This window comes from Hippocampus zosterae, chromosome 18, assembly GCF_025434085.1.
Source record: "Hippocampus zosterae strain Florida chromosome 18, ASM2543408v3, whole genome shotgun sequence".
NCBI lineage: Eukaryota > Metazoa > Chordata > Actinopteri > Syngnathiformes > Syngnathidae > Hippocampus > Hippocampus zosterae.
The window spans coordinates 14604791-14628095 of NC_067468.1; the positions used below are offsets into that span (position 1 = coordinate 14604791).

Below are 23305 nucleotides of genomic sequence, written 5' to 3' on the forward strand. Positions count from 1 at the left end.
AACAGTAGCCACGCCGGGCACCTTTAATTCATCGGGGAGCTCAAACTTTTTGCACCCACTGTACTTTCCACTTGTTCTCGTTGCTTTGGCGATGATGTCATCCAGAAAGCCCTTCCCCTCCCCTCCCCTCTCGCTCCCTCTCACACTCCTCCTTTCTCCTTTCTCAGCAGGGCCGTAAATCATGATAATCCATGACGGTTGCCTGGCTTCACCCCCCCTCACTATGTATGCGATCCTCACTCGCTCCAAAGCCTCTCGGGGTGCTGATACCACATAAAAATAGATCCCCATCTCAGCGCCACCTTCGACGACGTAATGTCATATCCAAAATGACTAATTCCACTGGAAGCCCGACAAGCTAATTTTGCTGATAAAGGGGAGGGCGGGTGCTCGTGGGGTGAGGGGAGGGGGGGGCGCAGAGTCGTTAGCCGCATCAGGGAGAGGAGGAGGGGGGGGGGGGTAGTCTAAGTGGGTCATAGCGAGAACTCAACTGCTCAAAAGCAATAAATCATCATCGCTTATTAAGGTGGACAACGTCCACCTGTAAGTGGAGGGAAAGTAGAACTAGTTGAACGTGCCTTTCGCTGACGTGTATTTCTTTATTTTTTCCCAATGTTCCCAATAGGCAGTTATGACCCTTCTTCCCCCCGCCCAAAAAGTTTTTTTTCACATGCATTTTTTTTTCCACAGCAAAAAAAAAAAAAAATCAATTCCAGTGGTAAAAACCGCTAAAAACAGTCATAAAAATGTAATTTGATTTAACAGATACACACTCAGGCAACGAGAAAATGTAAGAAAACTGTTTTATAGGATTAAAGGTAAAAAAAAAAAAAAAAAGTACTTGTCATGAACCCACTTTTCTTGATTACCCCTCAAAATTCTCATCTGGCTTTGACACCATGAGCACTATTTAGCGTCACACACTTGTCAAGTCTGCCCGCTTCCGATTGGGCCTCTTTTCTGAATCAATTCACGACCTGCCCAAAATGGCTGCTTCAAACCAAAATGGCAGACTTATTGTTCAATCTCATTTTGTGCGGCCCTGTCTACTTTTTAGTCCCTTTTGCCATCACTGCGGTTGTGTCAGAAAAATACCAAAGGAAAAGCAAAACACACTCGGGAAGTCAATTACATACTCACACTTGTGCGACCGAGCGTCTGTGCGAGTATTACAATTCATAAATAATCGTCCCGCATGAAGAGCAAAAAAATGTCAAAGTTGACCTTTTTTGCAAGCCGGGGCAACGACGCAACTTTCTGGCACACCACCGCCATCTCTTTACGGGTTTACTTGTACGCAATCCATTGCGGCGCCCTCCAACAGCACAGGCGCGAGTCTCAATTTACCACTGAGCACAAATCATATCAATTACGCACATCCATGAAAAACAGATCATTTCACTTCCTGGTGGCCCAGCCCACTGCTGACTCAGCGCCACTCGGAAAGCGTACAAAATGGGCTCATCGGAGGCAAACTATACCGACACACAAACGCCGCGATTCTTTTCACGCCCGGTGTCCTCTGCACTTTCTCTCGCAAACAAAAAACAAGCTCGCGAAGCGTGGAACTTGTACTAAACAATATATCGGGGGGGTCTCAAACTTACATTTGCGGATGACTAGAATGATATTTTGCGAGCCCCTACTTGACATTACAGTTTAACCTTAGTGCGGGTCACCCTCCCCCGCCCCCCTTTTTTTTTTTGCAATGTCATTGCCCTGAGGCATTTGATGCCATTATTCAACTAGACATGCTGAGGAATATGCTAATTAAAAGAGAGACGAGGGTGAGGACAGAGTCACCCATCTTGTTCACATTCTGAAGAACCATTCATATTCTGAACTGCTATTAATCAAGTCTGAGAAGACTGGATTAGTTGTACTTCCTCTTTTGTGGAATACTTGATGCGACCCAGACACAAGCAACAGCAGCCCCTACTTATGTTGACTTTGAGATCACTGCTGGGTAGTATTCAGATGACTACTGGTGAATGTAAAATGTCAAAACCTAGCCCGACCATCACGCAACCGGTGACCCCCCCCAACTCGAACCCTTCATATAGTCAACCTACATGTTGACCCTAAGCCCAAACGTGACCTCACACCTAACTTCTCATCTAATATTATTTTCATACATGTAGGCAAGAAGAGACCTGGAGGTAATTTAGGTTCAATGTCTTGCCAGCGGGCAGTCAGAGCCAAGAATCAAACCACTGACCTTTTGCTCACCGGAAGATAAATACGCTTGACCAACCGAGCCGACACATTCTCACCCTAATACCTTTACCTAACTCTTAATCCGAACCACGACCCCTTGATCTAATGCTAACCCTCACCCCAAACCCTTAACCCTAAACATAACGGTAATCCCTCACCCTAATTTAACCCAAACCTTAACGCCCCCCACCCCTCAAAAGCTAACTTCCGGAGCCAAACTGAACACTATTTGACTCTTATCGTGGCAATTTATTCGAGTGTTGGCAGACGCAAGGGAAATGAATCGAACGTTTGCACAGGCGGGACTCGTCTGCGCATCCTAAAAATAGCCGCCGACTCGACCGGCTATTAGGAATATGCTAGAGGGTCACACCGTGTTGTGAAAAATGTCTGAGGGGTTGCCATGTTTCGGACCAAAACATTTGGTTGCGGCGGAAGATAAAAGGCAGGAACACGCGGGCCTTTCTGGAAATGTGACCGATGGAGCGAGGATGTCGACACCAGATGGGAAATTCCTTAAAGGAGGGTTGTGGATCGCAGGCCTTTGTCAAGTGCGTCTGTCACAATGGTGAGGCGGCCGCACTCCTCCAACGTACCTTGACCTTGTGTGGGTTCCTCCAGTGCTCCTTGAGGACGCCCTCGGCCGTCATGTTGCTAGGGAGGATCACCACGTCGTTGTTGCTCTCCCTGCACGACAGCTCACACTCCTCACCTGCACGTGACGGGAAAGCAACGTCAAACTCATATTTGTAGCCCCCACCACACCCTCTCCCAAAAAAAACTTGAGACATTCCACAGTCTAGGAACTTTTTTTCATTTTTGTTTTTTTTTTCTTCATCTTCCGAGCCGCTTGATCCTCACTAGGGTCGCGGGGGGTGCTGCAGCCTATCCCAGCTGTCTTCGGGCAGCAGGCGGGGGACACCCCGAATTGGTTGCCAGCCAATCACAGGGCACACAGAGACGAACAACCATTCGCACTCACACTCACAACTAGGGACAATTTAGAGTGTTCAATCAGCCTGCTATGCATGTTTTTGGAATGTGGGAGGAAACCGGAGCACCTGGAGAAAACCCACGCAGGCCCCGGGAGAATATGCAAACTCCACACAGGGAGGCCGGAGCTGGAATCGAACCCGGTACCTCTGCACTGTGAAGCCGACGTGCTAACCACTGGATTACCGGCCGCCCAGTCTAGGAACTCTCAACTATAAATTTTAGTGATGGGCATTTTATCAGCTTTCCTTCATCTGTTCAAGAAGTTTGATGATCAAGTCGGTATTTGTTGCTTATTTTTCTAGAGTAGTCATTTTGGATGGCTGAATGTTCATTTTCTTTCCTCATTCACATTTCTATTTCAATTCCACTGTCACAAATAACGTGATGCCATCAATGAAGAACAAATGGCCTATTCCGTTCCTGGTCAACTCTGGTTCACAACCTGCAATTGATTTTCATTTTTGTCCACGTTTCAAGGAATTGTTTGCGGGAGTCTCAACCTTAGGCTCCGTCAGACCTTAGATGGTTTACCACCATAACTGACAGGGACTAAATTGGAAGGGAGGTTGCAAACCAAAGAACGGCAACTCGAGGATATTTGTTAGTTGTTAACTTAGGAATCGTATCTTCTTTTAATTACTGCAAGTTCCCTCTTCTGTAAATCCATTTTCACCGCACCTCCAAAGATACTGGGTCGGCGTCTTTGAAGATTTGAGCAATCCTTCCACACAAGACAACTCACGACATTCAAGTAATGACGTGACCCCCCCTTGGACACCGTCATGTGAGCAACAGGGACCAAAATGTCGAAAGAAGTTGACATCGGTAATGGAGAAAACTAATGGCTGAGTGCATACTCACCGATGCCATGTCCTCGCCTGCACGAGTACTGAAGGCTGTAATGCAGGTTTTGAGGTAAAGAACATTGGCCTTTGCTGTTGGGGCAGAGGCGGAAGGATCCTGTCCAGTTGCCGTCCTTCCTACAGCGGATCGCGTTGGAGCCTGTGCCCTGCAAAAATACATCAACACACACAATTAAGTGGCGGTGCGGGGACATTATGTGAGGACATTATCCCGGGCATCCCGTTGCAAAAGGGGGGTGGAAACACAATCCAACTTTTATCAGGCATCCAAGCCGTGAGGCCTGAGAGGCTGAGAAGATTAAGAGGTGTATACATTTCAGAATTCCTCGGTTGTGGAAATCAATAGCCTCCCGAATAGAAGGGCATCAAACTAAGGGGTATTCTGGGAGTCGGCAAACCCTGAAAACAATGTAAGCAGGACCTGATAAAAGCTGACAGGTAATTTAGGAGCCAGATAGACGTCTTTAAATATCGAATATATGTTCGGAACTTATCTGAGAAGTGTTGATAGGATGGATCTGTTTGCACGGTGTTATTGTCTGTATTACACAATCGACGTATGGACAAAAAGCTGAAGGCTCTCAAGTTCTTCCACGCCAAACTTGTGGCCCTTGCTTGGTGCACCGCAGCACAAAATGGGGCCTTTCCCAAATTGCTCCTTCCGAATGTCTCTAAATTAAGACTCAGGGGCTATTAAGGAGTCTTATCAAGCCGATTGGGTTTCATTTTGTTTTTGATATGAGGAAACGTGGTCATGAGGATAACAAATAAAAATCCAATCAACTATTAAATAGAAAGAAATAAGGCACAGTGGTTGAAGGGAAAGAGAGGAAAGAGATGGACAGACCTGCTTGCATGGAGCGTGCAGCAGCCTCACCGTGTGGGCGGAGCCTCCGGTGACGGCATTAGGGCTATTACCGGCCGGGTCGGAGCAATTGAGTCGGCAAACGCTGTCAAAGCGGAAGCCGTCGGTGCAGTGGTAGGAGCCGTGGAAGATGGGCGGCGGAGGGTCACAAGTCACCGGTTCGCAAGCCCCCTCCAGCCAACTGCCGTCCTCGGTGCACTGACGCTTAAACGCGCGCCTAAAGAGAAGCGTTTCAAATTCTGATGAAAAACAATTGGGGACCCTTTTCAAAATCATTTGTTTCTATTCAGCGCAAATTCTGTTTGTGGAGACCAAAGATGCCTTCATCAACAACTGGTTCCCGATTGGTTCTTTACCTCTTAGGTTTGTTGGTCACGTGGTAGCCCGGCCTGCACTTGTACTTGCACAGTGTTCCCACTTTGAGCCCCGTCTCGTTGCAGCGCTTAGTCTGCAGCACGGCGTTGGGCACGGGCGGAGGAGCCGGGCAGCGCAGCTCGCACAGGGCCTCCGGGAAGGACCACAGCCCATCCTCCAGGCAGGTCAGAGTGTTGTTGGTGCCTGATCGAGAGGGTCAGAAAGAGAAGGAAAAATATGTCCCGAGATGTTCACTTGTTAAATAGCCTGTAAATGTCATCTCATCTTGCTTTGTACACCCATTTCTCGGATCCTAATGTGCATTAAAATTTAAATATGAAAACAATGTAAGAGAGGACACAGGCCTCATCTGTTTGCTCGTCTGACACACCCCAAGAGGGAAGCAATAGATTGCACTTAGGTTTGTTCCATCTTGTATATATATATATAAAAATATGTGTGTGTGTGTGTGTGTTTTTTGAGCAAACCTCGCCGAAGGTATTTTGAGGTCAGCCTGAAGGAAAACATCTGTACATGCATGAGCACGGCAGGGAAGCTCACCCACAAGTTGGGCGGGTTGGCGACACTGGAAAGTGCTCTTTGTGCCATAGGTGGTGCCCTCGGGGAAGTTGAAATCGGCCGGGTGAACGTGGTACTTGTCGGGCAGACCGCAGTCGACGGGTTCGCACGACACCTGCTTGTTCCACTTGCCGTTTGCGCAGGTTATGGTCACCAAAGAGTCAGACTGCAAAGGAGCACGGTTCATAAAATGAAAAAAAATTGTTGTCCTCGGCGACAAGGTTTGGCAGAAGCATGTTTTCTATCAGTCACATGTGAAAGAAAATCCCGTTTTTTTGTAGCAGTAGTAATACATTAGTAATTACAGTAGTAATTACATTTGAAGCAATAAATCAAATGATCTATGAAATTAGAAAATTAGATCACCGCATCGTAGAAAGTGATGACACCCATTCATCTCGCCGGGTTTGTCGTCATTGAGGTAGCGAGTGGTCCCACTTGACATGCCCAAGAACTCGATTCAATTTGATTGCTATGTGGCCCCAAGATGATTGATACTGTTGGCGTTTGACCCGGACCAATTTTTGCCTTTTCAACGCAACCACCCAACCTTCCATTCTTTCAGCATCTCGCAGTAAAAAAAAATTAAAAATAAATAACATTGATTGGTCTTATCTTACCGGCGAGTCAGTTAGCCGCACTGGCCACGCAGCAGCTCAAGTAACCTCCAAAAGCATTTGTAAGAGCAGGTTGTGCCACTCGGGCAACTGATATCCTACGGGAGCGCCTAATACCGCAACCCTAACACAATGCAGACTGACTTAGGTGGCCGTGTGTCCGTTTCTTGGAAGCACTCACACACGCAAAAAACAAAGACACACACGTGAGGGATGTTTCGCAACACACAAATTCAATCAGCTTCTGTGCCCACATCCAAAATGTTTAACACAGAATGAGAGCCGGGCACTTGTTGTACAGGAAAGTGACGCAACGACACACACGTATAGCTTTGACCTACCAAGCTAATGCCCTTGGCTTAGCTGCATGTTTCATTGATTGACAGCTGACAGATATCCATCTATATAAATCCCACCAGTCTGGGATTCTCTAACAAATCATTACGTCAGACCTTCAAGCTTACTCAGCGCTTTGAGAGCGATCGGGGACTTGAAGCTAGGTGGAATGGGGGAGGACACAACAGAACATAAAGCGGGCATACAAGCATTAATAAAATTTCCGCTGCTATAAAGCGACAGAGGAGGGCATGATATTAAGGAATAGTCCTATCAAAGGTTTATTCCCTAACCTACCCCTTTAAGGATGTATCAGGGAGGTACGTTTTGGAGAAGATATGTGCCCGTCGGGGGCGGCCCGGTAGTCCAGTGGTTAGCACGTTGACTTCACAGTGCAAAGGTACCGGGTTCGAATCCAGCTCCGGCCTCCCTGTGTGGAGTTTGCATGTTCTCCCCGGGCCTGCGTGGGTTTTCTCCGGGTGCTCCGGTTTCCTCCCACATTCCAAAAACATGCGTGGCAGGCTGATTGAACACTCTAAATTGTCCCTAGGTGTGAGTGTGAGTGCGAATGGTTGTTCGTTTCTGTGTGCCCTGCGATTGGCTGGAAACCAATTCAGGGTGTTCCCCGCCTACTGCCCGAAGACAGCTGGGATAGGCTCCAGCACCCCCCGCGACCCTAGTGAGGATCAAGCGGCTCGGAAGATGAATGAATGAATGAATGAATGAATGAATGAATGAATGAATGAATGAATGAATGTGCCCGTCGGTGTTGTTGAAAAAGATCAGAAACCTTTTTTTTTGTCTCACAATGGGGAAATTCCCAATTTCATCCTCTCCTATTAACCAGCAACATGTTACACCGAGAGAATGCTGACATGTGTAGCCGACCAACAAATCTTGCAACAAAGCTGGGAAACTTTTATTCTTTTGACATCCCTCACCGGCCCAGACGAAATAAAGGAAAATTTTGTGGGGTTTTTAACACAAATTCCGCCGCAGTTTTTTGGGGTTTTGTTTTGGGGTTTGTTTGGGGTTTTTTTTGCTTTATAGAGTGTCCAGATGCAAACTACCCACAATTTAATCGACAAACCCCATATTTCTCTGCCGTCATTAATCTGGAACTTTCATCTGGATCCCGGCATATCACGCCGCATAACAGTATCAGGTTCACTCCAAATAAATAAACTCCCAGCAATATTGAACACTTAGAACGCAACACATGCGTCCCATGTGAGCGGGGCCCGCTGTAAAACCACGACATTTATGCCCCCACGAACAAATATGATTACAAAGAGTACGCATGCAAGTTTCTTCAAACGCAAAGGAAATCCATCCGATGACATTGTTGTGCTGTTAAAAGTCTGTGGTAGGCTGCTATAGAACACATAAGGCTGCGAGTGCCTCAATGCGTGTAAATTTGTGGGAAGTTTCCCCTCCTTTAAAAACTTTACAGCTGACTAGCGCTCCTCCAGTAGCCACTTTAACAACCTTTGGCCACTCTGCCTAATTCAAGCCAGGCAGCCTATTAGACACAAGAACCAACAGAACGACGGCGTCTTCATTCGAACCAGAGCTTTTCCTCAAGCGGCACACAAACACATGAGCGCATGGGAAAAGTATGGCAGAGGCCTATACCGCCATTGTATTTCGTTAATACGTTGTAATGGAGGTATATAGGAGCGGCGCGTTTGGAACGGTCTCATGGAACCAACCATACGCCATTATTCCATTCATCATTTTGACGATTTGACGCATTCAACTAGCAAAGGAAACACACGTTCGGCATAAATTTGGACACATGTAGACTTGAAGCTTGCATTGCACAATAAAAAGGACTCCCGCAGGTAGTTTGGCTGAGTCCGACTTATGCCGAGCCAACAGCTTTTGAGAAAAAAAAAATGCGTGCAAAAAAACTCCCAGTAACATCAGAGAGTCTTTGAGTGACAAAACCCAATAAGGACTTGGGACTCTGGCAACAATATACGCTCTCATTGTAACTTAATGAATGAGAGAAGGAACCAGAATCACTGAAGGATTTAAGCACGTCATAACGTTTGCAGGTTATAAAATCCCCAAACATGTTGCAGACTCTTTTGGAGCTTAATGAAAATACCATTTAGCGCTCATGAAATCGGGCGTAAGTAATCAGTTGGAGAAGGAAAACATTGTGCTAAAACCCCAAGTATGTCTACAGGGAACAGTTTAAGTAACTTTTAAACAAAATGTTAATCCGAGTTGACACCAGTGCGAAAAAATACTTTTAAAATGAACGACAAATGAACTCATGAGCGTTGTTGTATCACAGCGTTAGCGAAAAGCTAATGTAGCAGATGACATTTTGACTCCGTGCTAGGGCTAATTAAGGGCATTGGTGCAGTGAAATTCGAGGTTCATAATACCTATAATAAAAACATATTTTGATGCAATCAAGAATACATAAATATTTCATATAATATTTTCATAATTTGCATTTTTTTAAACATTGCATTAACCGTAAAAGGTTTCAAACAAAAAGCCTATTTTTTTTTTTGTCAATTACTTGACAAACCTGGTGAGTTTGTAAGTATGGAAAAGCACTCAAATGGATCATTTATTTGGTCTAGCATTAACAATGACTCCCCAGCAACCCCCCCCCCCCAAAAAAAAATCAAGGGGGCCTACCTACCCCAAGTAATACAATGTAAAATGTTAAAAGAACACACCATCTTTTGATCACAAATCACAAGCACACTGGTGCTCGCCGCTTGGCCGAAGGACAAGAAACTAACAATCAATATATTAACGCAGGGCTGTCGTCAATTGAAAACAGACAATTTCACTACGAACGAGGGCCGTCTGAGATCACGTTGCTGAACTTACTTTGACTTTGCAGCGCAACGACGGCTCATGACTCAACCCGCTTGACGTCGGGTTTGCCTTAAATCCCCTTTACATGCGTCTTGTTTGTACAATATTTCCAGAAATGTACGCTGCTTTCCCGGGTTTAGAAAACCCAGATCCTGCCCCTTTCACTCCGCCAGATTCTATAGAGTAATTATAAACATCATTCTGTCAGCACAACGACTTTGCAGCATCAGCTCTATTGTTGGCGACATGCGAGCTTAGCAGAGTGATTTAGGCGCCCCAAGTGACAGGACAAGGCTCGTTTCAAAATCATTTTGTAAATTTATGTTAATGTTTTTTTTGGGCATGAGGTTGTCTGTCTGCCTACTTAAAAGAACATATGTAGCCAAGTTTGAGAGACGAGAGGAACATGAATGCTACCTGAAATGATGCGAACCATATTTGTTAAGCTAAGAGTAACTCTGACGAGGGTTGGACTTCTGATTAAATTTGATTGAAACGAATGATCCTCCACATCAAGAGGAGCCAGATGAGGTGGCTTGGGCATCTGATTCGGATGCCTCCTGAACGCCTCCCTGGTGAGGTGTTCCGGGCATGTCCCACCGGGAGGAGACCCCGAGGAAGACCCAGGACACGCTGGAGAGACTATGTCACCCAGCTGGCCTGGGAACGCCTCGGGATCCCCCGGGGAGAGCTGGAAGAAGTAGCTAGGGAGAGGGAAGTCTGGGCTTCCCTGCTAAAGCTGTTGCCCCCGCGACCCGGCCGCGGATAAGCGGTAGAAGATGGATGGATGGATGGATGAAACGAATGATGAACTGCCGCCCGCCCCAGTTCACCTCATCCGCCCCCCTCCCACACCAATATTGTTTTTTAAGGCAGGGGAATCTTGCTGAATGTTCTATGAGAGTGCTTCATTGAGCAGAAAACCGGAACGGATGTTGTCAACGTCGCTGACATCTTTCTCCAGCTAGCAAATGATTACAGAGATTCAACAGCACTTTTGCTGTCGAGTCAAGTTTTTACCTTTTTTTTTAATTCATTCATTCATTCATTATTTACTGGGGAATTGCGGGATGTCAACTTTTTAAACTTGGTAAAAGTGTTTCATGTTCTGTGAATCTTTATTGGAAATTGATGACTTCATGTAATCGTTTTTCAGGTGGGTTCAGCCAGATGAAGTTTGACATCTGGTAACCCTTCACGGTTATGAAACCCCATCATTGGCTTCGCAGCAACCCCCCACGTAGTTTTAAAAACTCCCCAGAGCCAGTTTCGCTTAGCAACATGAAATTTGGTCGACATGTCTATTATAAGTAGAACCACAAATATGTCTCAACTAAGAGATTGTGTCTGATTGCTACCAAATTTAAGATATGTATACCAGACATATGGTTGACATTAGATTGTAAAAACGTTGATGCTTTTGTTATTGCGTTGGGCGGAGAATGGCAGTGAAGTTTGATAACTAGCCGTAAAACACACATTTCTAAAAATACCACAAGGTCAGAGGTTGTTGTGTGTGTGATGAACATCAGGTCCTGAAGAGACTCCAACACGGTGTCGCATCAAGTATCAGTACCAAATGCACGTTTTGAGCGCTCATCCACGATCGACCCCATTCATTTGGCGATGGAGTGGGCGGTTACTTATCCATCCATTTAATCACTTCTCTTCCACTTTTGTCAAACGACTTTGTAAAATACACTAGAGATGGCAAAATGAAGCTTCAAGTTTGCTTCATGAATCGGTTGTATTTTTTTTTTTACTTCTCTAGATGGTACAGTTGGTTTAAATAAGGGGGTGTATGAAATGGCAAGTCAGTGTGCTTTCACCCCAAAGGTCACTCGTGAGTGCGAGTCAAAAATTGGTTCATGAATCAAATTTGAAGTTTCATTTTCCCATCACTACGATACACTATACAGGGCACACTTTTCCCTCTACTCCACTTTCTCCAAACATACCTGTCCCTGCCACTCTGAAAAAAAAGCATCCTTTAGCTCTTAAATGAATTGGCACTGATAAATAGCTGCAAAGCGGGCCGTCAATCAAAACCTAATGCAATTAGCGAGAAGCTCAGATTCAAATGGGAACTCTTGTGTTTGCGAATGTGAATGTGGATGTAAATGCAGCTCCACACTCCCCTCGTGTAATTATTCCCATATGGCGTTTTATGCACATGTACAGTGTAGACCGACCGGGTCATTGAGCAGAGGACATATCAGGGACAGCTATAAAGGACGCAATCCTGACTAAAGTCTGGGAAAGTCTGCTCACTTTTCTAATTATTCAACATTTGTGGCTGTGCATGAAAGCTACATTGGATACTTTGTTCTCTTATCTCGTATCATATTAGATGGTCTGGCTTTAAGTGTGAGCCGCGCTGAGGGAGAAAGCATTTAGGTTGGCCTTTACAGCATCTTGGAGCCAATCCAAAAAGCTTGACAGCGTGGTGTCGACTCTCCTGTTTGTTTATTTACTTGTAAAGTGCATTTATCTGAAGCTCTGTGTGTATATCTTGTTTACGCAGGCCATTGAGTGTAATTTCCCGTATACGTGTCAGTTCCTACATGCAAGTGCCCTTTATGTGCCAGCACGGTGGCAAATCTCGGCACTTTAACAGTGGCTTCAGTGTTTGTGTGTGTGTAAAGATGCAGCAAGCAAGTGAGGGCGGGAGAGGCAGAAGGCGGGAGAGAGGAGAGGAGAGCAAGGGAGGGGAGGGGGAGCAGACACTATGCGATGATGTCATGGTCCCAGCACAGCGACAGCCACACAAAGTGACCGTCTGAGGTGATGGCGCAGCATTCTCGGCGAGAGACTAAACGGGTGTGAGGCGCTCTCGTGTGTCGAGAGGAGGCGCCGGGCGGATCTCTCCTCAGCTCCTCAGTGTCGCACTTCGCCTACCTGGATGATGTCATCCCCTTCCCCCCTACCTCACCCACCCCGGGGGACTGGCTGTGGCACTGGCAGGTGACAAAATAAGTGCAGAGGCAAGCAGAAGCTCTTTTCTGGCCACCTGTGTGCTGAAGTTTGCATCGTGTGTGCCTTCACATTGGCACGCACGTCCCAATACGCTTCGTGTAGCGTACATCACCAAATGCATGTGTGTGCGTGCGCGTGCTTTACCTGGCTTTTGATGATGTCATCATCCTGGTGGATCTGTAAGACGTATCCCGAGTTGCAGGAGATGGTGCAGCGGTCGCCGTTGTAGAAGTGGCGGCCGGCGTTGCTGCACTTGAGCTCTGCATTGCGGATCAAGGGCTCTTGGCAGTCGATGGCTTCGCACGAATAATGTACACAACTGCGAAGACGGGGGATGGTGGAGAGGAGGTGAAAGGGTGACGTGAAAAGTTGCACGTGGCGTATATACGGGTGAAATAACACCGCAAAATGTCAGCGACCACATGCATCCATCACTGACTGTTTTACATATCAGATCGATAAACCACATGGAGACAGGAGATTGGCATGGGAAGAGGGGTGGGGGGGTTGGGGGTTTATTGTGGAGTGGTCGAATACAAGGACTCTTTTGATGTATAATGTTCATGGAAAACCTGCACACATTTTCTTTTTCATTTTACAACAGTCTACCATATATGAATTAACACAGAAAGCCTTAGTGCGCGTGTGTGTGTGTGTGTGTGTGTGAGAGTGTGTGTGAGCGCGCGCAGGCACACGCTGGGCTGCAGAAATTTAATCATGAGTTTTATATCTTTGTCCATTTTACAGCCTCTCTTGTAGCCGTCATCTTTCTTCTTTAGTGCTTTTTTTTTTCCCCCTCTCTCGCATGAATCACAGGTTGCCTACGTATGTCCTGTAAGGTACGGTGTGCGCCCACGCTCGATGGTTCCATCCCACCACTGACAAAGCGTGAGAATTTATTGGTCATAATGGAATTAGGCCAAATGAAATGTTTAAATGTGCATGGCGGGGGGGGGGGGCAACATGTGGAGCTATAATGATGCGATCATAATCCGTTTTAGCCCGTCAGAAGCGGGTTCGAAACCCGGCTCCCAAGACGCTGAACCCTAAATTGACTCCAGGTCGGGCTTACCTGGTTTAAATAATAAATGGATAGAGTAGTTGGAACATTAAAAATGGTGGGAAAAAAGGGATAAGAACATTACATGGACTGAAAGTAGTATCAAGTTTGAATAGAGAAGTGAAGAAAACAGAACTAAAAGCTTTGCAAGCTAAAAGGTGATAATAAAAGGAAAATAAAGTTAAAGTAAAATTGTCCCATAGTCCTTCCATTAATGACCATATAAAAATATAGTGTATGGTGTGCGGAAAGTGACATTAAATAGCTTTTACTGTTGTTAACAGGGGGGGAGGAGGATGAGGGAATGTGGGGCAGGGATGTGGTGTTGTGGAATGTAACGGGAAATGTGCGTGAGCGAGGCAGCACCAGAGCTGGAAGCACATAAAAAAAAAAAGGGGACAAAAGTTGGCAAAGACGGTTAAGGGGGTGAGGGGGGGGTGAGCAGACATTTCTGCTCCCAGAATTAAAAATTGGATTCAAATGTTGTGTCACACCATTTGCACATGTGACCTCAGTTCAGTGGGCATATCAAGTAATTGATTTAAAAAATAATAAATAATAATAATAATAGGGCGGCCCGGTAGTCCAGTGGTTAGCACATCGGCTTCACAGTGCAGAGGTACCGGGTTCGATTCCAGCTCCGGCCTCCCTGTGTGGAGTTTGCATGTTCTCCCCGGGCCTGCGTGGGTTTTCTCCGGGTGCTCCGGTTTCCTCCCACATTCCAAAAATATGCATAGCAGGCTGATTGAACACTCTAAATTGTCCCTAGGTGTGAGTGTGAGTGCGAATGGTTGTTCGTCTCTGTGTGCCCTGCGATTGGCTGGCAACCGATTCGGGGTGTCCCCCGCCTACTGCCCGGAGACAGCTGGGATAGGCTCCAGCACCCCCCGCGACCCTAGTGAGGATCAAGCGGTTAGGAAGATGGATGGATGGATGGATAATAATAATAAAACGGTTTCCTATCTTAAGGGTCTCTGTATTTCCAAGTCCGAGAAAAAATAAATAAATCAACATTTTGCCTGGACCACTCCACTGACCTGTCGAGTTCGAAATCAACTTAGGTGTTTTTGGCACAAGACAAATACCATAAACAGCTGTATGGCGAGCCGCACACCTTCACAAACAAGTGCCCTTTGTGGATTGCGATATTCGCAGCATGTGGCGCAGCAAATTCGTGTGTGTGTGTGTGTGTGTGTGTGTGTGTGTGTGTGTGTGTATATCAGTCGCATGCGTGACAGCGGTGTGGCAATCGGGTAAACAGTGCGAGTTACTTTCTGCGTGCGGTCAGATGCCGTGCTTTTTGTGGTAAGTGACTCCTCACCCAAAAAGTTTGAATTGAAAATAGTACTTTAAACTCGGAAAGGACGCGTTTTACTGCAAAATCTCATTGGTGGTCCCATAAACAACCCGGAGGAAAGACATCAACAATCGTCACTGATGTTTGACTTTCGATTTTAAGTGGTTAGCTTTTCCAAACACTTCCTCACATACACATGTGGATTTATATATATATTTTATATATATATATATATATATATATATATATATATATAGGGCGGCCCGGTAGTCCAGTGGTTAGCACGTCGGCTTCACAGTGCAGAGGTACCGGGTTCGATTCCAGCTCCGGCCTCCCTGTGTGGAGTTTGCATGTTCTCTCCGGGCCTGCGTGGGTTTTCTCCGGGTAATACGGTTTCCCCCCCACATTCCAAAAACATGCATGGCAGGCTGATTGAACACTCGAAATTGTCCCTAGGTGTGAGTGTGAGCGTGGATGGTTGTTCGTCTATGTGTGCCCTGCGATTGGCTGGCAACCGATTCAGGGTGTCCCCCGCCGACTGCCCGGAGGCGGCTGGGATCGGCTCCAGCACCCCCCACGACCCTAGTAAGGATCAAGCGGCTCGGAAGATGAATGAATGAATGAATGGATGAATATATATATATATATAGAGAGAGAGAGAGAGAGAGAAATTGAGAGAGAGAGATACCTCCACCAATATGCATTTGAGGAAAAGAATGCTGTGACACACACATACACACACAGTCGCACACTTTTTTTTTTAAATTCGTATTTGTGTTTCGTTGTTTTCGTTGGGAGAATCAAGACATCTGCTTTGCTAGACTTTTTTGGGAGTTTAAACGAATCATTTCTGGTCAGAGGAAATTTGTCCATCAGGGACATATAAATAAACTTCACGGTGAAAACAGGCAATGTTTAGCACATTCGCGGAATTGTGTCTCAGATTGATTTGGACTAAATGAAGCATGTCTGATTCCTGCGGTATGGCACGTCATCATTTGGCATAAGCGCATTTCATACAGTAATTTTAGTGGGACTACAATTGTATGACATCCAAGATGATGATAATCGCAAAGTTCAACAATATGGAATTGCGTGTCCTACGTGTGACATGTTGGCAGGGTTTGTTGGCTCACCTTTGACCGGTGGGGTTGTAGATCTCATTGCTCTGGCAACCGCTGATGGTGATGGGGTCAAAGGACTGGAAAGAGCGCAGGCCGACGCCGGAGATGGCTACCAGGCGGGAGGCGAACACGACAAGGATGGCCTTGGTGTGGTAGAAGGCCACCGATAAGTCGTGACTCACTGGAATCACCAACGGATTCGTACGGCAGCTCAGTCGCCACTCGCCTATAAACGAGGACCAAGAAAAGCTTTTTGTTGTGGATTTTGTTGACCAAATCTAGGTTTTTGTTTTGGTTTAATGAAATGCAACCATAACATTCATCATGCATGTATTGGAATAGATTTGTTAGAGAGCCTATTTTTTTCCCCCTAAAAAATAGGAATGCCGTATATGATTTTTATTTACTGTATCATACAGTATGTCATGGAAAATGCCAAAAAATAGACACTAAAGTGTCCATAGGTTTGAATGTGAATGTGAGTGTGAATGATTTTACGACTATATGTTCCCTTGTGATTGTGAGTCATTGTGAGTCATCTGGGGGCAGGCTCCGGTTCACCTCCAACCTTTATAGGCACTATAGAGAAGGGATGAGTGCATATTTTCCACAGGAGGCCTGTTACTACCTTTGGAAACTTGTTGGAAGAATATCTACCCTTCATAATTGATATGTGGCAAACGTTACACAGGAAGTTGCACAAAATGGACATTCCCTCACTGGCAGAGGGAATAGCACAGGAATCCCACAAAATGGATGCATTACAGCCATTGTAGATTCAGCCTTTGATGCGTGGTGTGGAAAATAACACGGACTGTCGATGACAGTCTTATTATTATGTTATTACTGTTGTTTTTATTATCATCTTCTTACACTGCTAAAATTGCTAGGTGAACTTCACCTCCTCATTCCGTGTCGGTGACATTTAATGCGTAAACAGAACATTGGAACGGAAAAAGGTTCTTACCAAGGCTATGGATGCCTTCTTTAGTGTCCACCAGCTGAACGGTGACGTTACACTGAGTCTGGTCGATGTAACCCGTCCCATCAGCCGCGAGGTGTATGATCACTGCCGCAGCCACCATTGGATGAGAGAAGTGGGCCTGGATGAGGGAAGTAGTGTCCAGATTTGCAATGAAAGAAACTGACTGCGCTATTAACTGTTTTTTTTTCGCTGATATTGCATCATAAATGCAAGTGCCTGTGTTATGTGGTCGCATTTTTAATGAATTTTTTTCCCTCTTTTCAGCCAAACCTTAAAAGTTTATGTTTCATGAACACAAGGTGTTATAAAATCAGTTTCACGTCTGTCAGCTAAAAAAATCGGGATATATTCATCCTGTGTATTTTTTTTTTTTTATTTACAGTATACCATTGAATCCAAATCCTGATTGACTCAAAATGTTGTCAAGTGATCCATTAAATCCAAGGTTATACCTTCAGCCAGTAGTTTGGGTATCCCCAGGGAGACTTGCGGGCATCATGGCATGGGAACCAGGCATATTGGGAAACCCCGTCAGATAGATCAAACACCTTGGATTGACATGTCTAAGACAAGACGAAGAGAGCATAAAACATTTACTATTATTTTGACTAGTAGTTGAAGTAGACAAAATAGTACCCCTTGATCCTTTAGTTTACTGGTCCCCTATGAAACTATACTGTATTCCATGGGTCACTTGGCACTGGACCGCATTTACCCATTTTCCACCCCCCTCATCCCTCATCAAAAAAAAAAATTGCCTTTGCCGCTAAAGGATCAGTGCTGTGTTTAGTTGGTGCTTAGCAAGTTTTTCCGAAAAACGAGTTTGGTTTGCCACCGACAAAGAGGCAAGTTGAAGTCTTTGCGTCATCATAAAGCGTCCAAACGTCATAATAATAATAATAATAATAATAATGCGGCCCGGTAGTCCAGTGGTTAGCACGTCGGCTTCACAGTGCAGAGGTACCGGGTTCGATTCCAGCTCCGGCCTGCCTGTGTGGAGTTTGCATGTTCTCCCCGGGCTGGCGTGGGTTTTCTCCGGGTGCTCCGGTCTCCTCCCACATTCCAAAAACATGCATGGCAGGCTGATTGAACACTCTAAATTGTCCCTAGTTGTGAGTGTGAGTGCGAATGGTTGTTCGTCTCTGTGTGCCCTGCGATTGGCTGGCAACCGATTCAGGGTGTCCCCCGCCTACTGCCCGGAGACAGCTGGGATAGGCTCCAGCACCCCCCGCGACCCTAGTGAGGATCAAGCGGTTAGGAATGATATGAATAATAATAATAATAGTAATAATAATGCGCTCTTAGCATCTGCTCGGCATGCAGGCTGTTTTAGCTGTCTTTAAAACATCATGCTATACCTGCCCACTACAAGGCGCCAGAGTGTTGCTACAGTTTCGAATTTGCTGACGCCCGGTTTCCAAGAAAGCGGGTCAATCGGTCCACCTTGTCTTAATAAATGTCATTATTGGCTGCAAAAGGATTGTAAAGCAAAGAAAATGTTTGGGAGAAAACAGCAGGGATTGAAAAGAAAGAAAAGTGACAGGGAGGAAAAAGATGACAAATGGACACCGCAACTAAACGATTAACAAACACAAAGGCGAATGGAGGGCAGATCACCAAGGACGGACCGTTTCGCCCGCTCTCCTGAGCTGGTGAAATAAGACACCCGTAACCGGAGAGTTTTGCTATGGCGGCGACTGTAAGATTCTGCCGGCGTGGAAAAACTGGCCCGCCCGCCTATCTGCCCAGATATCTCTTCCCTGAATCTGTTGACATGGCCTCTGTGCTTGCTGCTGATGCAGCAGAAATGAGTATTCCTGTGAGAATGCAAATGCCATTTTCTGGATAGAATCCCACGACGCTGTGATGCAACTGGACAGTTTTTTTGTTTTGTTTTGTTTATTTGATAATTGCGAAGCGGAAGGCACAGGTTAAGTGTAAAACATCTTAATTAAATCAAATCATCTGAAACTCTGAGACTGGAAAGCATGACTTGCTTTTAATCAAGCACGCCCATAAAAATCATTCTTATTCCTGCAAATACGTTGGGAGGGACCCGGGAAATTCAACCCCGATCTGTTCCTCGACGCTGGTGGAACCTCAATCGGGTCGACTTTCACAACAAAGCATCCAGTCACACCGTTCCAGCGCTCAGTGTAGTGTTTCACCTTCCTCGTCCCAACCAGTTCCTATTTTCAATACTGCATGTTTTTCTAAAGATGGTTCGATACCTTTCATCTCATCTTAAAGCCTAAGAGCAGGTCCTTCCGTTAATTTGTCTTTCCATCTCCTGATCCCAAAGACTCCCCAATCGCTCACTCGTTTCCCCATCTGTGACAAAGCAGTGAACTTGGTTCCATGCATTATTTTCTCCAAGATTTCAAATGAAGCTCCCCAGCGCCTTTCCCAATTTAATAGCACCTACATTTTTTTCACTCACAGTTGAATTCTCTTTCACGCTTGATATATACTGTATATATTCCCTGAAACGGAGCAGAAACTGATGGATCTCTGACTCAGTTTGCTTCAAAGCACATTGCCGCAGTCCAAAGCAAACCAACAGTTTGAATGTCATGTCAGCAGTAACTCACAAGCTTGAGTTTGCACCAAGTACGAATTTAAATTCTACTTCTGCGAAACAAAACCAAACTTCGCAATGGCGCTCACCAGACTGACTGCTGCTAGCGTTAACGCAAGAAGCTTAATTTGATACAGTCGCGTTGAAGCAAGATGTCGGATCCTTTAAACACGCTGCAGGATTCCTTGGACTCCTTTGAGCCATGGTCAGGTATTATAATAAGACCGAAAATGTGTCCCGGGGGACATTAAAAATGAACGTTTGTTGACGAATGCTTCCAGGGTAGGGCTACAGAACCCCACAGACATTTATAGAAGTCTCTTTATAACAGGTTGAGTAATAAACCACATGGAAACAATTATTAATATTCCAAGGCTACTTCCACCAGTTTACCATCTGCGAAAGCCAAAGTCTGCAAGACTGGACAAACATCTGCTTAGTAATGCAGCTATTATTGACAAATTTGAGGCAGGTTCTCTCTGCAATGTCTTTGCCATGAGCCTTTCACTCAATAGAATAAAAATGAGAAAATTGGGAAAAATACATGAGTGGAATGAAAACCAGATGCTTTTAGCTCTATCACAGTCAAACTGTATCAATACTGACCAGTCAGCCCACCCCTGGAGGCAAAAGTAACTGTCAAAGGCATTAGTAACTGTATCTTTGTAGGATGTGGTATTCGGGGCCAAGGCTGCTATTCACACACACACACAAAATGACTGGCAGTCAAGACTTCACAGTACTTTGCATATGAGTGGTACAATACCAAAATCAGCACACTTTAATGTCACAAGGCAAAACAGGAACAACACATTTTCGCAAAGAATATGATGACAGATATTTGCCCGCCTTCAGTCTGGGTATTAAGAAACACCACCCGCTAGCAGACCTTTCAATTGATTGCTTGATTAAAACAGTTGTACTATCACAGCAGGTACAGATGACAAAAGATGCTGCACAGAATATTTATAGTCTCAAGGTGCCCAGAGACAAGGGAAAGGTGTCAGAAGATATGGATGGCAGGCACGATGCAGGAAGAGAGCTGTTTTTAGCGTTACAGGAAAAATAACGTAAAAACATCTACGAACACAAAGGTTACCGACATTCAGAAGCAAAGCAGACCAAAAAAAAAAAAAGGCTTACCTAATTTACTAAAATAACGTGCATTGACACATGAACAGAAACTGTTAAAAACATTTAAAGTGCAGAAAAACATGTAAGGTTTCAAAATTTACAAAAAAAAGTGAAATGTTTAAATCACCTTCATCAAAGTTTCGCGGTTGGGGGGAAACGTTTTTGTGTGCAGCATAACAGCTAACGGGTGCTTCACCATGTTTGCTTTGAACTCTGAGCTCCACTAATTGACCCAAGTCTGCAGATTTCAAAGCCCGACTGGATTTATGTTCAATCTGCATTTCTTTTGTATTTAGGACCCAAACCTTTCAGCGATTTATAGACCGGTAGCAGAATTTTGAAATCGTTTCTACAGTTGATTGGGAGCCAGTATAAAGCCTTTAGGACTGAACATAGATGGAGCCACTACTTGCACGCCAAGCAAAGATATCATCGCCGTCATTCAGACTAATTCAGTGCATCTAAAATAGGAACATGTTTTTTTATTTTTTATTTTTTTTGCTGTACCTAAATAAACTGTAATGGCACATCCACTACCGTAGGTGGCAGCGGAACTGTCATTTTCAAAGTGTGCTCAACAGGTATTAGCTGTACTGTGTTGGGATTTTGTCTGATAACAATTTTCTAGGCAAATTGTGCTATGTATAGTAGTGGCGCAAGAGTTGCAGTGGGTGCGAAATATTTTCTTATTGATGGGGCGGAGGGTGTTGCGTCAAAGAAAAGAGTTGAAAAGCACCGGACTAATTGTATACCGCTGACTTTCACAATAAAAATGTTTGCTTCTGGCTTAATAGTTTTTAGTATGATGCCAAAATGACAGAATTCTGCAACCGCAACATTTATTCATCACGCTCTTGAACGCAAGATGTGATATTAACAAAATAAAAGAAAAATAAGTACTGTAATTAATTCAATATGGGCCTATTGAAAGAAATTGACACGCACATGCTTTAGGACATGCTCCGTGTTGAACCCTAACCTCCAACTGTTTACGGGTGTAGCCCCCGGGACTACACCCTGGACTTGTCGCCAGTCAGTCGCGGCGCAACGGTGAATGGGGCATTGAGTGCAAATCGATCTTATGCCAGCTGTGTGCTAAGTCAGCTCTGCGAAGCGCCGTGCTACCAACGCAATAATGAATGAATGAATGAAGGAAACAGTCAGCCAACTGTCAGGGACCGTTTTATTGCGCATTTTATTACGAGTGCCTCAATTCTGCCGACACAAAGCCACTTTTCGACCGTCTTAATTGTGACACCAGTTTTCGAAGCGTCTAAACAAACCATCGTGACTCATTGCTGCATGGAACTTGTTTTTCCCTCTACCAGCCACAGGCCAAAGAGTAAGCCAGCGACTGTTCTGAGATCAACAGGCATAAATCTTCCGAAAACGCCTGTCATCACAGCAGGAACAACACGCAGCAAACCACTACATTGAGTTCGCATCCCCTGAAAAATAACTCAACCACCTGTAACAAATTCAAGGATGTCACAAAGGACCCATATTAAATCAAGCACGCAGTACTAGGTGTCCGCTCGGACCGTAATCCCACAGGGAAAATATGCGGTCTTAATTTGTACCAGCTGGCCGGTCAGGCAACAACCCGACCGACCATAACTGTAGGCACCCACCGGTGTTTGTTCAACATCACTTTAGCTAACGGCAGCGTTAAGGTGAAGCCAAGGGTGCGATGGAGAGGAGAGGAACTCGAGCAGAAAAAGAGCGAGAGGGCAATCGGTCAGGAGTCAGGACGCTGAAAATTTGCGGGGCAGGGCAAAATGTACCGCGAGAGCAACAAGTCAAGATTAAAGTGGGGAAACGCCGTTGCGAAAGGCAATAACAACGAATCCTACGGAGTAATGTACTTCAGACTTGTGGATTCAGCTCGATAAATACCGTCGATCCAAACAAGCATGAGGTCACTTCTTCACTGAGGTCATCTTTACCGTACTTGGCAATGAAAAGAAGCAAGACGCAGTCCGGGGAAAGTGATTGTTTTCACGTTGGCAAGCCCCTCTCAGCATTATTCGGTGCCACTCCTTAGAAAAATCAATAATTAGGGCACTCGCTGTAATACATTAACTCGACTCTTTGCTGTTTTGTGTCAACGACTTAACAAATCACTTGTACAATCAACATGAACTAAGCCTTAGGTATGTGCAAGGTACAATTTATATTCTCCAGTATGAAGAACAGGACGAAAGTGTCGAGTGGAGCCTCTTCGGAGGTAAAGAACGCCCAAAAATGGGCAGAAGTGTTTTTCAGGGGACGGCGTCCACGTACGGTTGCCGATCGTGTAGCGGGTCCACGTTTGTCGCGCAACCCGCATGGGATCGATGCACGTTCAGTAACTGCAGGTTTCCGCGGCGGCGTAAATCCGAGCGACATGTGCTTTGAATTTGACCGCTAACCAGGTTGACGTCCGCGTTTCACCCGCAGCCGGGATAGGCTCCAGATTGTAATAAACAGATAAACGG

The 23305-nt window shown here is 45.4% G+C and overlaps 1 protein-coding gene and 1 long non-coding RNA gene across 4 annotated transcripts in view; one reads left to right on the forward strand and one right to left on the reverse strand.

Annotated features, from left to right (window-relative positions):
- The window catches only part of LOC127590903 (uncharacterized), a 355000-nt gene extending 344488 nt beyond the window's left edge, over positions 1-10512 (forward strand). The window contains exon 3 of the long non-coding RNA XR_007959790.1: positions 10206-10512. This is a non-coding gene — a long non-coding RNA (uncharacterized LOC127590903). The remainder of the gene's footprint in view (positions 1-10205) is intronic.
- The window catches only part of pappaa (pregnancy-associated plasma protein A, pappalysin 1a), a 76806-nt gene that overhangs the window by 13126 nt on the left and 40375 nt on the right, over positions 1-23305 (reverse strand). For 2 of the 3 annotated variants that reach the window (XR_007959776.1, XM_052050368.1), the window contains exons 11-19: positions 17569-17679; positions 17099-17234; positions 16144-16357; positions 12795-12969; positions 5857-6040; positions 5298-5499; positions 4924-5158; positions 4075-4222; positions 2814-2929 (exon numbers count right to left, since the gene is read on the reverse strand). Coding sequence is in view for 2 of the 3 variants with exons in the window: in XM_052050368.1 (XP_051906328.1) it covers positions 2814-2929; positions 4075-4222; positions 4924-5158; positions 5298-5499; positions 5857-6040; positions 12795-12969; positions 16144-16357; positions 17099-17234; positions 17569-17679 (1521 nt within the window). In the remaining variant the exon portion in view is untranslated. The remainder of the gene's footprint in view (positions 1-2813; positions 2930-4074; positions 4223-4923; positions 5159-5297; positions 5500-5856; positions 6041-12794; positions 12970-16143; positions 16358-17098; positions 17235-17568; positions 17680-23305) is intronic. The other variant, XM_052050369.1, reaches the window with a different exon arrangement.